General features: G+C 48.2%; 1 protein-coding gene across 3 annotated transcripts in view; it reads right to left on the bottom strand.

Annotated features, from left to right (window-relative positions):
- Positions 1-15,020, bottom strand: part of LOC8023508 — a 48,236-nt gene that overhangs the window by 32,536 nt on the left and 680 nt on the right. For 2 of the 3 annotated variants that reach the window (XM_029992733.4, XM_029992736.4), the window contains exons 2-7: positions 11,316-13,185; positions 7,156-7,216; positions 6,391-6,484; positions 5,164-5,298; positions 1,893-2,051; positions 635-905 (exon numbers count right to left, since the gene is read on the bottom strand). In XM_029992733.4, coding sequence (XP_029848593.2) covers positions 635-905; positions 1,893-2,051; positions 5,164-5,298; positions 6,391-6,484; positions 7,156-7,216; positions 11,316-13,185 — 2,590 coding nt within the window. Of the gene's footprint in view, positions 1-634; positions 906-1,892; positions 2,052-5,163; positions 5,299-6,390; positions 6,485-7,155; positions 7,217-11,315; positions 13,186-14,845; position 15,020 lie in introns of those variants that run through there. The other variant, XM_029992737.4, reaches the window with a different exon arrangement.

The raw sequence follows: 15,020 nt of genomic DNA, 5'->3' as shown, positions 1-15,020 counted from the left end.
GTGGGAAGAACAGTTGTCATTCTTCGCCAAATTGCGTCGAGGGGCATTCAACGTTGTTCCCTTCCTTCTCTTCCTGTGAATGTTGAGCAGAAACGCTTGAATGGCCATGCACTTACCAGCCCCATTTCTCACAGTGGAAGATAACACAAAAAGGGGAACGCAGCGTACACCAAAAATATAAAGTGGAAACTTTTAAGAGAGGCCGGAAAACTTGATATACAAAAACGGACAACACAGGCGGAGATTCGTGCTGAGCAGGTTTCAACAGTCCAAGAGAGTGGCAGAACATTTATAGCCAATACTGGGCCCGAGGATCGCACCAGCTCCATAATCATCAGCAACATGGCCGTGGCCTAGGAGCGTTTCTTGGAAAAGTGTATTGGGTAAGCTAATCTAAGAGCCTGCTGAAGGCTAGCGTAGAAATTACTGGGGCTTGTGTATTTACGCCTTAGACATCCATCCCCCTTTCACCCTCCCTCTCGTCCCTTAAACCAGACGATGCGACATGCATGAAATTGCGCCAATTCGAGAGCCGAAATGAGCCCACTGACTTACCTCACAAGCTTCACGAACAATATGCGCTCTTTATACTGCACCCATCACCACCTGGCAAGAGTTCCTCCCAAGCACTCACCGGTGGCGGAAGAGAGTGAGGCGTCGCGGGAGACCCCGGCGGCGATGGGGGGCAGTGGGGGCGGCGTGCGAGGCCTCCTGAGGGCCGAGGAGGTGGTCCTGCGCAGGCCCCTGCGGCGGGGAGCGCTGCGCTGGGCGATGCCTTTCGCCGGCCGCCCATCTGCCTCCGGCAATAGCTGGCGGTCCACGGACAGTCGGACATAGAAGGTGGCCGTCTCCTTCCGCGACGACGGGCGCAGTAGGCAATCCACCAGGCCCCGCTTGTTCGGCTCCTGAAGCAAGGGGAGCCATCAATGGGGGGGGCAAATGGAAGGCGCCTCTGACTGGCGAGTCTACTGTGTCCTAAAAAGCGGTTCCTCGATTTCCACCCGACAACGTCAGAGAAATGTCATGCTATCACTGGCTGCGACCCCGACGGTGTTACAGAACCGGCGGTGGATGTGACAGACGCCTGCTCCGCTGCAGGTCGCTCTCCAGCTTGCCGGCCCAAGGAAGCTTCGGCGGCCGGGAGTTGGGATGCAGCGATGACGGCGACACTCGCGCTCGTTCATAGTTTTTGACGGGACCTCTAGCACCGTCTGCGAAAATCGTGACGTCCAACAGCACGAGATGCCGGCTTGTACGACGTCATTTTTTGCATGTTTGGGACCCTTTTCGATGTGCGGGTGGGATGGGATGCTAAACACACCGGTCAAACACACGTCTGAAGCACTGTACCTATACTGCCCATGCACAGGAAGTGAGCCCAAACTGGTAAAAACTTTATGTTACGGGAGCCGGTCTTTGCTCATACCTTCCGGCAAAAATTACGAGCAAAGGTGAGTGTCAAGTGTTGGAACGCAACGTTTTGCTCAATCAAGGAGAAAACGGCGGCACCTTTGAAAAGGTTGACACACGAAAATCTGCATTACTATTTTCAGCCACGGCAAATTCATTTTCTCAACTATGTATAGTTAGGGGACTAAAGTATGTTGAAGGGAATAACAGTTAATTTGCGACAGTGTAAAAATTAAACGACTTCTTTGTAACCAGTCTCATTTTTTAATACACACTTTCCGCGGGTGCGTACATTCGTGAACACGAGCAAACTCGTCAGAAGAAAGCTGACTGCAAAAGAAGGACTGCAAGTCTCCGGCACCGACGTGAATAAGTACCAACCACCGTATCGGGTCACACTTTATGACAACGGCAAAACCGAAAACACTGGGCCAAAGGAGGGAGTGAAAACCCAACCCTGACAAAGCGGGGTGTCTCCCCACCTGCTGCAAGTGGACGCCAATCTCAGCAGCGCTGTGGACGTCCTTCCTCAGCCGGACCAGGTTGAGGTGCGAGGAGAGCTCTAGGCGGATGTCACTCCGTGTCAGCCGGCTGTTGCGACCCGGCAGTCCGGGTTCTGACGTCCCCGCACTCTCGGACTCCTGTGCTCCGTCGACGCATTGTATCGTATCATATTAAATCGCGTCGCGTCACCGTGCCTGTCAAGCTCACCATGTACACTGCGCGACACTGCAAAGGCTGGTTCATACTCCTGCGACTGCTTATGACCAAGTGTCTTAAAGCTCTTGGGATCTCTTACCACGAGAGATCACGCTGGAGCATCAGGTGGCCGTGCATCTGCATACATTTTCATACATTTCCCATCTTTTTTGGCGCATCGTTCTTTCTTTCTTGGCTCGAAAAGCTTTTGACAATGTTATAAGCAACTATTTCTCCTAGAAAGTAAGCACATTTGAACTCCCAGGTATCACAAAGCCTCCGCCCTAGTGAAATACAGTTCCAAGGCCATCTCATTGATGACGCCAGCTTGCCAATGTGTTCTACCGTCGTAGGAGATCACGAGAACTTGGTCGTAAGCGAACGCAAGTGTGAATGGGTTTTAGTGCGAACAAGCCATCGGTGGTTCTTTCTGTATTGCCTTTAGTTTTTTTGTTTTTAGATTAACGTTCGGCCTATAATTGCAACCAAAGCAGGCTAACCTAGAATATTATGCAATATTTGCGAGCCCATCGAACCAACAGAGATGTCCTGGCAAGTCAACTGTTTCCCCAAAAACGCTGGTGCAAGGCAATGAAGCTTGAAACGGAAGCGTTGGTGCAAAACAATAAAGCTTGGTGTGGAAGATCTGAGAATTCCGAAAGCATTATTCTAAGCGTGTGCGAATAGCGGATTTTAAGTTTGATGCAAATTCAAGCAAATATTGCTTTTTGCTGAAGATTTTCGAATAGAATATTGAATAGTTTCACTACTGTGCACAATGCTTAAACAAAAATCCAGCTGAACTCATGAAAGTTGTTCCCAACCTCCCACTTGTCCACTTCTAAGCTCAGTTAATCTTAATATAACTATATGTATCCGCTTCTGCATGTAAATGACAAATTTTTTGCAGCTATCCTAATCAAGGGGATTTATAAATCTGTTTGCTATATGCAAATATCCTTTCTTCACTTAAAAAATTGACCAAAAAAAAATTTAACAAGCATGAAGGATGAATGCGGCTTGTCAAGACATTGTTGCCTAACATACATATACTCTTGCATAAAGCGCGAAACACACATACGACGAAACCTTCCGATCCGACGTGCGGACTGCCGGAATGACCTTGGGGGGCGAGGGTTTTCGAGGCATCAGAGAGTGTTGAAAACCCTCGCCTCCGACCGTCGTATTGCGTGGTCGGACGTCGGATCGGACGGCTAATGTACATGTGTTTCGCGCTTAATCGCGCGGAGGGTTGGCCCCACTGAGTGCACTTCTCATCAAGCACCTGCGCTCTGCGGGAAAGAAATACACGCGAAGCTCTTGAGTTTTATGGATATTACTTCACTGCAGTGCACAGATGCTCGGTGAAAAGCGCACTCAACGGAACTAACCTGCCGCAATCAACACTTTGAAAAGTATGAATACCGCAGTCCATCTTGGAGCGAACATCGAATAGCATATTATTCGAAACCACTATTCGAAACTTCCGAGTATTTGCACTACACTACATTATTTGTAATTTTTCGAATATTCAAAAATCTCTAATATCAGTGAGGGAAGCGGCATTTGACATTTTGGAGCAGGTTCTGTAGCAGGCAAAACATTGGTTTGAAGCAGGCACTGACGCTTTTGGAGCAGGTGCCAAAATCTTTTACCATATCACTTGAAGATTAAAAAAAATTGATTGCGTCGTTAAATGAGTTCATATTTGATAATGACTTAGAACTCCTCTCTGTTACTGGAGCATATTACTTATTACCTTTTCTAACAGCAGCAGAAAGGGTGCAAAAAAGTGCGAGCGTGACGAAAACCCCGAGACTGCAGGTAAAAACAACACATACACTAAAAGATCCTTTTAGCGTATGTGTCATATTTTTCCCCTTTTAGTGTATGTGTTATTTTTACCCTCAGACTCCATTCTTTTTCATGCTTAATACTCACCAGCTCGTTTGCACCCTTACGTTCAGCCCATTAACATGGAGCATTCTTTTTTAGAAACAAGGCTCTAATCAAGGTAAATTCCATTTACAATAAATTAAAAAAAATTATTGAAAAATAAATCATAGAGCAAAGCTTTAGTTGGGATAAAGCCTCACTCCCCTCCCCTTGTATACTCGGTGGTTTATTTAGAAAATAAATATAACTTCCATAAAGCGCCATCAAAAACAAGCATATTCGCTATTCTCGGCACAGCATTTATAAAATTACATCTACAATCAAGATCAAGGAAAGTAGACCAGTAATAGTAGCGAGCATAATTTCCGAGCCTATCACGCTAACCCAGGCGCTCCCATGTCAGCCGCTGCTCCTAGCACTCCGGTGCAAAGCGGTGAAGCTTGACGCGTGCACTCTGGTGAGAGGCGGTAAAGGTAGACGCAAGCGGTAAAAGTGCCACGGTACTCTGTAGCCACGGCACGAAGGCATGTGGCGGTCATGATAATCATGTCTCCAAATGCCTTTGTGTCTTAATACAGTATCTGCCATCCTACTATTTTGCAAAGTTTTCTCACAACTTTTAGCTCCTGGCATCGCCTGGAAATATAGACGACGTCGGCGATCAACCGGGCAGCGCATCAACGGACCTCGGCAATCAACCGACGCAGCCAATGTGCGACGGAAAACAATGAGCACGTGCTTGAGGCCAATCGTCGGAAAGCATGGAGATAAGAAGTTTCTGGAGGCAACATGACGCCCCCAGAGGTGAAGCCAGGATATGGAGGGACACGCCCCCAACGACGACCAAACCAAGAGATGCTATTGGACGAAAAGGAGAGCTGACTTGGACAGCTGTTTTGTCCCCTCGGGCATGCGTGAGGGTGACCAAAACAGCTATTCGCGCTAAGTCTGCTCTCCTTCTCATCCAATAGCATCGCTTGGCTTTGGTCATCGTTAGGGCCATGTCCCTCCACACCTCTGGCTTTCCCTCCGGTGGCGCCATGTCGCCTCCAGAAACTTTCTACCTCCATGTCGGAAAGAGACACTCCGTCGTTCCCATCCCGTTGGCGACAGTAGCTGCGACGAGCAAAAACAGAGGAGGAGGAGCAAGGAAGGCACCTGGTGGGCATAGACGTCGTCCGTGTCGGGAACCACATCGGGCGGTGGCCTCCCCTCTTCCTCGAGCACGTCGTAGATGGGCTCGTACAGGTGCTCGTAGGTCGTGGACGACGAACTGCTGTCCCCTGTGTCAACCTGGTTAAGCGGTAATATGTTACGCCATGTTAATGTCTTTTGGGAGCGAGGGCGCACCAAGAAAGGTTCGGTCAATTCAAAGGAAACGAGCGAGCTGGGCGATTGTTTGTCTCGAGAAAAAGCATTGAGTTGTTGTCGCCGAGAGCGAGTCTCGTCGACCGCCTGAATTTGAAATGTTTCTCCCGATGTATTCTTTACTCTAGTAGGAATTAACTGTTACATTGCACTTTACCTTCCCCCAAGACTGACGATTGCAAGCTGAAATTTTTTACAATGGTCAGTAGCATATGTCACCCTAAGCAATCAATAGGTTGGTTTAGGCTTCTCATCTTAAAAAACTTCATACAAGTATAAACAAGGAAACAAAAAATGAAACAAAAAATTTACTAACTTACATCCTACTTAATTTAGTGGTGAGTCACATCGTGGTGGCACCAACCATTTGATTGCTGTAAGTATATTCTACATAAGACAACTTTTGTAAGGTATGACAAAAGTGCTCCGCTTTAAATCCTGCCTTAGCAAATCTCGTAGTACGTTGAATATGTTCTTGTCCTACGGATGCAAGTGTGGCGTCCTGAAAGTCTTTGGTCACATAAGGAGCACTCGGTGTTACTTGCGGTGTGGGGTTACGTCTTGTTAAATTTAATGGGACAAAAGCCCACTAAATTTATCGGGCAATTTAGTGGTAGGCAAGCCCACTAAATTTCACTGGTGAATATATGTTTTGTCGTCACAGTTCTGCAGGAGGGCCAGCCTAACAAAATACACTACTATGTTACAAAAAAAAAAAAGAAGGAACACAGCTTTATAGAAAAGCACGTAATGTTTCGCTCCTTCAGTGATAAATGCAACCTGCTTCACTAAGGCACAACATTCGTCGACATGTGGTGGTCATCTTCGAGCCATGGGCAACGCTTGTTTGACGTTAGGAGTTGGCAGGCACAACAGCCAATGGTATGCGACTGTACCAGCCTGCCCCTCTCAAGTCAGGAAGAGAGCCCTTATAAAATCAGAGAGAGTGTTGTAGGCAGGGCCACTAACTGTTAGGAACTGTCCCAGAAAGGGCAGCCTCAGAGAGAGAGCTCTTACCAGCTCCCAAGCCATCTCTTCATGGGCCCTGTCCGGAGGAAGAGAAGCCAAGCCTCGCAGAGTGTGGGTCCAGTGATGCTGCCCTTCCTGCATGCTGTAAGGCCACTGCGTCAGCTCACCATCCCAACCCACACAACCACTGGCACACTGCCTTATTTTCACCCTCCTCTAAGCTCGGAGCAATTATGTGCTTCATTGCAGCAGCTCGGCAAAAGCGTCTCAGATATCAAAGAGCAACAAACGTTTAGAACAAGTTTTATGACTGCTGACCTGATGAGACCATTCCATCTTCTGTCCTTTGAGGCGAGTGAAAAGAGCGTATGTAGCAGTAGTAGTGTCGCTAGAGGGGCACCAGAAAGCCGTATAGGCACTTTTAGGCAGCTGTGCATGGGTGCTGTTATGACTGACCTCCACTTGTTATTTTCACTTATTCGATTCGCTTTACTTCCTCACAAAGGTAGCATGACAAGTTAGTGTCATCCTAAAGGCACAGTGTACTCCAATGCAGTCCTTTGTACAGACTCAGCAACGCCCGTTTCAATGGCTCAATATCTCGGCAAGAAAAGAGGAGGTCAGCATTGGTGATTCTGCTCAGACGTGTGCTGAAAGCGTCTGTAACGTACAAATCGTGCTGTAGTAGAGTGGAATCTCATGAATTCATACTCTTTTAATTCATTGCTGTCACTTCAAAAAAGCTTGTTTTACCATTACAATTTTTAAGATACCTCTGGCAGTCATTACCGTGAAATGCAAAAGCAGTCTCACCAACTGTCGACTTTGCTGCCGTCATTATCGTTGCTAGCGGATGAGCCATCCGTGGTGGTTTCTGCAAAGAATCATTCAAACAATTTCCGACCTGTCAAAAGAAAAATGCTCCACTCATGGGCATAGGAGCAACATCTGTGTAGTAGTTCGACATGTTTGCCAGCATAGCCTTGAACAGAGGTGCTCCCCACAACAGAAGCAAGCAATGCCCTTCTACCGAGGTGCTCCCCAATAGCGTGCCTCAATGTTCTTCTGTTTTGGGTGATGCCACTCCTTACAGTACCCGATGCGGACAGCACATGCTCGCAGGAAAATTACAAAAAAAACAGAAAAAACAAAATGCTGTCGTAGAACAGTCAGTGCTAAGAGCTTTTGCCGGGAAATGCCCTTTCACGCATTCTAGAGAAAGAAAAAATATCACAGATCAAACTGGTCTAATGTCACCACCCTAAGATGTGCATACATGTAGCCACACCACTCCCCACCCCCTTGCCTGGCTTAGCAAGGCTGAGGTGAAGTTGTAATGAGGCTACCCAGGGATTGCTTATGATGCAATAGCATCTAATGGGAAAAGCTTTGTGCCAGTAGCTCCAGAAAGTGACACGAACGTCGAAACAGTACAAGTTCCATTTGACTGCTTCTGCACATGTTGTAAAAGTACTCAAGTGCCTATACATTGTTGTGTGGCTTTCTAAAGTGATTCAAGCAGTTTATAAGTTCCAGCAGACACTTCATTTACATCAATACACTTTCAATGACTTCAATTTCGCCACAAAGATCTAATTTATGTGAATTATGCAAATCAACTTCTATGCATTATATGCATACAAATCGAGCAAAATGTCAACATTTCTGGAATGTTTGCTATTCGATTCAATTTACAGCACACATTTACTGTACAAAGTAGTCAAGCTTTTCAAATAGTAAAAAGATTATGAATAATGTCTTCAGAATAATTTGACCTCTTGCATCAAACTTCACCAATTGCCACCAGTGTTCTGGCATCAAGCTTCACTGCTTCTCACCAGCATGTGAGCATCACTATTCCCTGCTTTGCACCAGCGTGTTAGGAGAAGAGATGACCTGTCGGAGCTCCTCAGTTGGCTCGATTGTCTCCGCAGACTATCTACAGGTGAAAACTATACAAGGATTTGTTTTTTTTCTAGATCGTTCACCGTGACAAGTCATGAAGGATTTTATGAGTAACGGACTATATGTATTAATGTCGATCTATCTACGATAAAGCTTGTGTATGAGCTAATACAGTAGGCATTTGTCAAGGTGTGCTGTGTATGATACTTTTTACGTTTGGACTAGGCACTAAGTGGTGGCTATGCACGGGGTGCAGGTTATGTACCGGGTGCGGACTATCCAAGCAAATACTTTTATTTTTGACCCCAAATTTGCCCCTGCGGACTATGCACCAGGTGCAGACTATTGTCTTGAAAATATGGTAGGCCAGCCTTCCTTGGTAATAGTTACAGTCTAATCCCCGATGTGAAAGGAAAGTGTGGGAAATTAAAACTTTAAACTTTATCTAAATAAATGCCAACTCATGCTTTCCTTGGCTGTTACACTCCTCTTAAAAGGATTGTGTCCGTCAGCGAACAAATGATGACACAGAGCTCTGGACGGCTACCGCCGTCGCTCATAGATGGTGGCAACCTTTCGAGCCTTTCCACTCTGGCTTGCCGACTTGCGGCCAGCCATTACTTCATTCCCCCATAGTACAGCTTCGCAGGTCTTCCTTTTTCACCAGAGTGGAAAGGCTTTTTTTTTAGATAATGTTTTTTAAATATCAAAAGTGTTCCTTTTCATAGGCACGCTTTCTAAAGACATCTAACCATGGTTTGAAGGTAAACATCTTTGACAGACGTCTGTCTGGTTGGGAAGTGATAATAGAAAAATATTTGACTCCAACCAAAAATTACTCGGACCCAACGTTTCAAAACCAGTTCGGTTTCTTCTTCAGGGGCGATTGATCTCGTGCGTGGGAGCAACCTCGTCTTCTTTGGTGGTACGAATATCTTCTAAATGCGCTTCCGCCTTGCCATCCAGTGTTTTTCTAATCACGTGCCGTAGTCCACAGATGGTAAGGTACCCATAGATCTGTTGATATTTCCTGGTGTATTTTGGATGTGCCATAATTCAAGGTGATGTCTTTTTCAGGGATTGGTTTCAACATCAAGAACAGACGCGTTCGCGAAGTCTATCGGATGGTCAAAGGTGTCACTGTGCTCCGCAAGAGCACTGCGTTCTCAGTCGAATTTGCGTACATCGTTCTTGTGCTGGCGTAACCTTTCTGTAAAGTTCTTTGTTTTGCCAATATAAGATGCAGGACATTTTAAGCAGGGGATCCGGTAAACAATTCCCGGTGCTTTTTCCTTCCGGGGGGCGATCTTTTGGTCGGGGCATGAATCGTCCGAGAGTGGATACCGGTTTGTGAGCCACGTGAATGCCTTGTTTTGCGAGCACCCGTGATAGTGCTTCACTAGTACCTTGAACGTAGGGAACGCTGATGCGCGTGATGGGGCGATGCGGCGCAGCTCCCTTTGGTTGTGGGTTTTGGCAAGCGTGAACCGTACGTTTAGTGACTTGTTGGATGAACCTTGTGGGGTAGCCATTCTTTTTCAGATCAGTAATCACACTCTGCTCCTCGCTTTTTCTGTCAGTTTCTGAAGAACAGATAACAGCCGCCCTAGACATGAGTGTTGCAACGACTGATGCCTTGTGACTCGTTGGATGGTTCGACTTAAAATTAAGGTAGTGTCCGGTGTGAGTGGGCTTCCGGTATACCGAAAACTTCATCTCCTCCCCTTGCCTCTTCACCAGTACATCAAGGAATGGTAAAGTGTTGTCTTTTTCCCGTTCCACGGTGAACTGGACGTCGGGCTCGATGGAGTTGAGGTAAGCCAGGAACTTATCAACTTCTGATGTTTTCAATATAAAAAAGAGTCGTCCAGATAACGCATGAACACCTCAGGTCTGTTGGTAAAGGACTGTAGCGCTCTTTGTTCTCTGCTTTCCATTGTCAAATTTGCAGTGGTGACAGATATGAATGCACCCATCGCAGTTCCGCTGGTTTGTTTGTAAAAGACCCTTTAAAGCAAACGTAGGTGCTGCGGAGACAGAAATCAAGAAGGCGGCACAGCTCGTCCACGCTGAGGCTGGTTCTGGTGCTGAGTTTGGAATCTGATTCGAGAACCGCTTTGGCTGAGCAGACTGCCAGGGGTACTGAAACGCTGGTAAAGAGGGACACGACATCGAACGACACCATGCTGTGTTCCCTGTTGACCTTCACTTCCAACATGCATTTAACGAAGTCACCGGCATTGCGGACATAGGTGGATGTTGTTCCAGTGAGAGGCGAAATTGGCACACCTTGACAAATGTCTGCTTTCTTAGCTCACAAAGAAGCTTGTATTATACACAAATAATTATTAGAATACTCTTTTATTCACAAGATCCGTCACGTCTCGTCATAATGAACAATCTTGAACAACACAATTCCTGTATAGTCCGCACGCGTAGAAAGTCCGCACAGCCTAAAATTTCAACTTTTAAAAATGTATTGTTCACGAACTATAGCCCAGAAAATACGCTATACATATTTAAATATATTCAAATTAAATTTCCAGTCATGTTTCAATAATCATAATCGATTCGCGACCAAAAATTTGATATTCGCCCAACTCTACACATTGTAACATGTTGTTTAACAGTTTCTCGCTCAGGTCCTAACCCTCCAGCTCCACGATCCTTCTCCTGGTTCCAGCTTTTGCTGCACCTACCCTTTTGTCAGTTCCACTTGAAACCGGCTTGTGCAGCAGCGATAGGGACATAGCTCTGCCCCTCCACTGCCTCACCCTGCTTTTAGTGACCGACAAGATGACAATGGCAGAAGGGTCTTTTAGCTGTTCCATCTCCAGCGTGGGCACCCTACCTTCAGTAACACTTGAACGTCTCGTCAGCCTTAAGCGTGCGCATGCAACTAAAAATATGGCAGAAAACACAGAGCACTTGCTGGAGGCATGGAATTCGAAAGAGACAACCTATCGTTTTCAGCCCGTTTGCGACCATACCGACCACTACAGCTCGGCATTTTGGGTAGAATGCCAAGGGTACAAAAGAGCTCCCAGAAAGGGCTTTTTGTGACTCACCTGGTTTGCTCGACGCCCCAACATGGTTCGTCGCCGGGCGGCCAGCAATGGACTCCCAAAGTGAGGAGTAGTTTCCAGTGCCCGCTAGAGCGGAGGAAGACCGGGTCTTGCCGGGCAGCATGACAGCGTCGGACAGCTCGTCGCACGAACCGTTGACGGGAGCCCGCGTCGTCTGCTGCAACGTCCATAGGAACGACTGGTTGGGACGTACAGCGCCGGTTGCTGGCGCTGACTCGGCAGACCGCTTGCTCCACTGCTCGTCCTCGTTTGTGGGCTGTTCCTTGTGCACGGTGGAGACGACATTCGAATACAAAGCAAGAACTGCAGACGACACATGGGAAGAGTGGAAGGGCTCGAGGTCCTCCACGTCCAGCATGTCCCTGACAGAAGGGCTCGTACCTGACGATGAAGATGAAGAGGGCAGTGTCGCGGGGCGAGCAGTGGGCAACGGTGGCCTCTGCACAGACCGCTTAGACGACAATTCTTGGACAGCGGAATTCGAAGGAGCCGGCTTTAGTTTTACAGATTCCAGATAGGAACTTGAAAAGCTGAGCTTGCCGCTTTTCTCCAACGCGGCTTGGCTTCGAGCTTCCAGGTTTAGCACGGCCAGCTGAACTGCACTCAATTTCTTCTCGTTTCCCTCGCAGCTGGGAGACGGGGAGGTCCACGACGGGTGGGCTGCACCGCCGTCCGTCGTGGCCTCCAAGCGACTCGTGGAGGGCCGCTCGACGACGGCGGACGCGTGACTCTCTGCAACTGACTCACGAGTTCTCGAGTAGGACGTGTGACCAATCAGGGAACTGCTTCGTCTGACCAAGGCCCGCGGCAGATCGCTCGACCTATCACCAGGGGGCGACGGCGTCCGACGAGACTTACCAATGATGCGGCACGGCTTCCGCACGACGCCGTTGATGGGAATGTTTAGTCGCTTTCTGAATGTCGCCTTCGCATCTTGGAAGGTTTCGAGGGGAAGCGAGCGATTGCAGAAGGCACCTCTCTGTAAATGGGCCTGGTTGCCCTCCCGCGTATCACCTAGGAGGAGGTTCTCGAAACTCATTGCGAGTGACGCCACTTTGGAAGTCCCCGCCTGGCACTCGCGTAGAGCGCAGTCAGCAGAGGACGGTGGCGAGGTCACGTCTGTCTCTGTCTGCGTAACGGGTATCGCGCACGACGGTCTCGTAGTTACGCAGCTATTTTCGGAGGGTTTTCCGGGCAGACGGTCCTCCGCAGGCGACGTGGAACTGGAATGCTCGGTGTTCTTTGACTCCGCGACCGACAAAGTGCCCGAAGGAAGCTTGCTGGAAAAGCTATGAGAGCGAAGATACGGCCTGTTCATAAGTTTGACGCGGTCTGTCGTCACCAGACGCTCCTCTGAGCCGGTGCCACAAGACTGTAAAACCGCGATGCCTTTCGGACGAATGGCTCTTGCCTTTGGGCTGTTGACGACAACGCACTGGGTTTGTTCCGAGGACACGGGGTGCCGCCGTTCGCGTCCTGCTATGGTGACATCCGAACGCGAGACGGTTCCAGACAATGCGCTGCTCGGGCCAACGATGCTCCGGTCGCGCACCGGACTGCAGCCGGGCTTTGCTCTGTGCGTGTCATTCCTCGGGTGGCTGTTCATGAGGCGCCTGGCCGCCATCTTGGCGGACTTGAACTCGCCCATGGCGGTTCCCCTGGCCACGTGCGCCTCGGAGCCGCAATCCACTCCCTGTCCCGGTGGTCCCTCGAAGCGGTCCTTGATGCGTGCCCACTTGGGGGACCCCGACAAGGGCCCCACGGAGAGGGCCTCGGGGCCGCCGTCTGCCCTGCGTGCCGCCACGGGGATGCGGGACTCCGTGCGGCAGCCGCTCATGTTGTGGTCCCCCGTCTGCAAGAGAGGGAGCTTGTTCCGCCAAGGTCACCCCGACCACCAGCATGGTGGCACGGAGAATTGTGACTTAATAACTACAGTGCCTGGAAGGCGTATTCAACTGCATTGTCTACCGTCCTATCTCGCCCACGCATTGAAAGTGAACCCTAAGTGGCAACAAATTGTGTCGCAGGAGCCGGTGCGCCATGCTGTTAGACGCTGCGATCCTAACTGCTGGTTGCAGAAATGCTGGCGAGAAAGACTGTCGTCGCAGTGTCCCAACTAATGTCTGCTTTGGTTTCCACCGACAGTCTGGTTGCAGAGCGACCTACAGTAGAACAGGTGTCTACCTCATCCACCTCTGCTGCTGTGCCACCGCCAAGATAAGGACAGGCAACAACATGACACATTTATGATATGAGGCTCAAAGGAAGGAGTCATGCTTTTGGTATGTAGTTTCTAAGATAGGTGGCGCAAGCTACTGCACGATTTAAAGGGCACAGCCATTGGTATATCCTCCATTCATTATTAAGCAAAAATCGGGGGGTCACCTCGAGGACGTGGTAAACACACCAATCAACGCGTTTTAGGCACCATAACGACAAGTATCTACAGCTCTGAGTGGAGAGTGATATTAGCCTAGCATACTTGAGTCTATTAATTGTGCCACTGATCAACACCCTTGCAATATTATTTGGACTGCAGCACTCTCTCTCAATGGCCATGAATGCCGATAACGCTGAATGCAGAGGTGCCACAAGAGAGATATGGAGAGACCCTTGGCAAGTAGGCTCTCTCATGAGCGGCCACTGCAGGGGATTACACTCGCCATCGTGTGGTTGCATGCAGCACTGACCCCGTTGTATCAGTAATGTGCTCAATGCCTCTTGTAATATTCAGTAATTATTTACTACCTGCATAGGGTACTGGCCACAACTGGGCAAATGCTTCCCACAACAAAGAACATTAAAAAAAAAAGATTAATTAAGGTTGCAGTGTACACAACGATGGAGAAGGCGGAGTAAAATTGGAAGGGGTCGACCCAACTGCAGCATAGAGAATTCCAATAAAATTAACTTTCTGCGCGGCGGCACTAATTAGTGAAACGTCGGTATAATAAACATCATCTGCACCCATTTTCACCTCAAGAAAAAAAGCATGTTTTGTGTATTGTTCATAAGGGATGTGATGTAGTTCCTACGAGATTTGATTGTCCGAGGAAAAAGTTAAAGCTTCTAGCGCTTGGAGCCTGTGCGTCTATAGATAAGATAACATATATATCTAATCTAAAATTCACCTAAATATATCTTTATTGTCCAGATAAACGGGGTAAATTAGTAATGTTCAGCTAGGAGCCAGACTTTTTTCACTATGGTTCTTGAGGTGAAAATACATCGTAAGGTTACACTTGCTTGTGTAAACTTGCACAATATCTTCAGTGCCACTGCTGTTCAGTATGCCACATATGTCAAGCTTGACATACAGCACGGTTTAGCCCAGTTGGCCCAGCCGCGATGGAACGGCGGGAAAGGGGCAAGGCCCTCCCCCTCCCATAACAATCCTCCATTCCCAACTTCCCTCGAATATTTCGGACGCCACTGGGCACCCTTGGACCATCTAGAACTTCAATTTTGACACCGCACTCTTTCACCGAAAAAAGTACAAAAAGTTTGCATGCCTGTTTGTCTTGTTCCTTGTCCTCGTTTTTTTTTTTTCTAAGCGCGCTGTCAAGATATCCCCAAGAAATTTACAAAAGAAATTCACATTAGCAGCAAACTTGCACCGAACTCGATCCGCACGGAAGATATGTTAGATAAATTATTTCCTTATGTAGTACCGCAGTCGCTTTGTCC

The sequence above is a fragment of the Ixodes scapularis genome, unplaced genomic scaffold, assembly GCF_016920785.2.
Source record: "Ixodes scapularis isolate PalLabHiFi unplaced genomic scaffold, ASM1692078v2 PGA_scaffold1__304_contigs__length_218370807, whole genome shotgun sequence".
NCBI classification, from domain to species: Eukaryota; Metazoa; Arthropoda; class Arachnida; order Ixodida; family Ixodidae; genus Ixodes; species Ixodes scapularis.
Note: the sequence above shows the minus strand (reverse complement) of the source record. Positions and strands in the feature narration are given on the sequence as shown.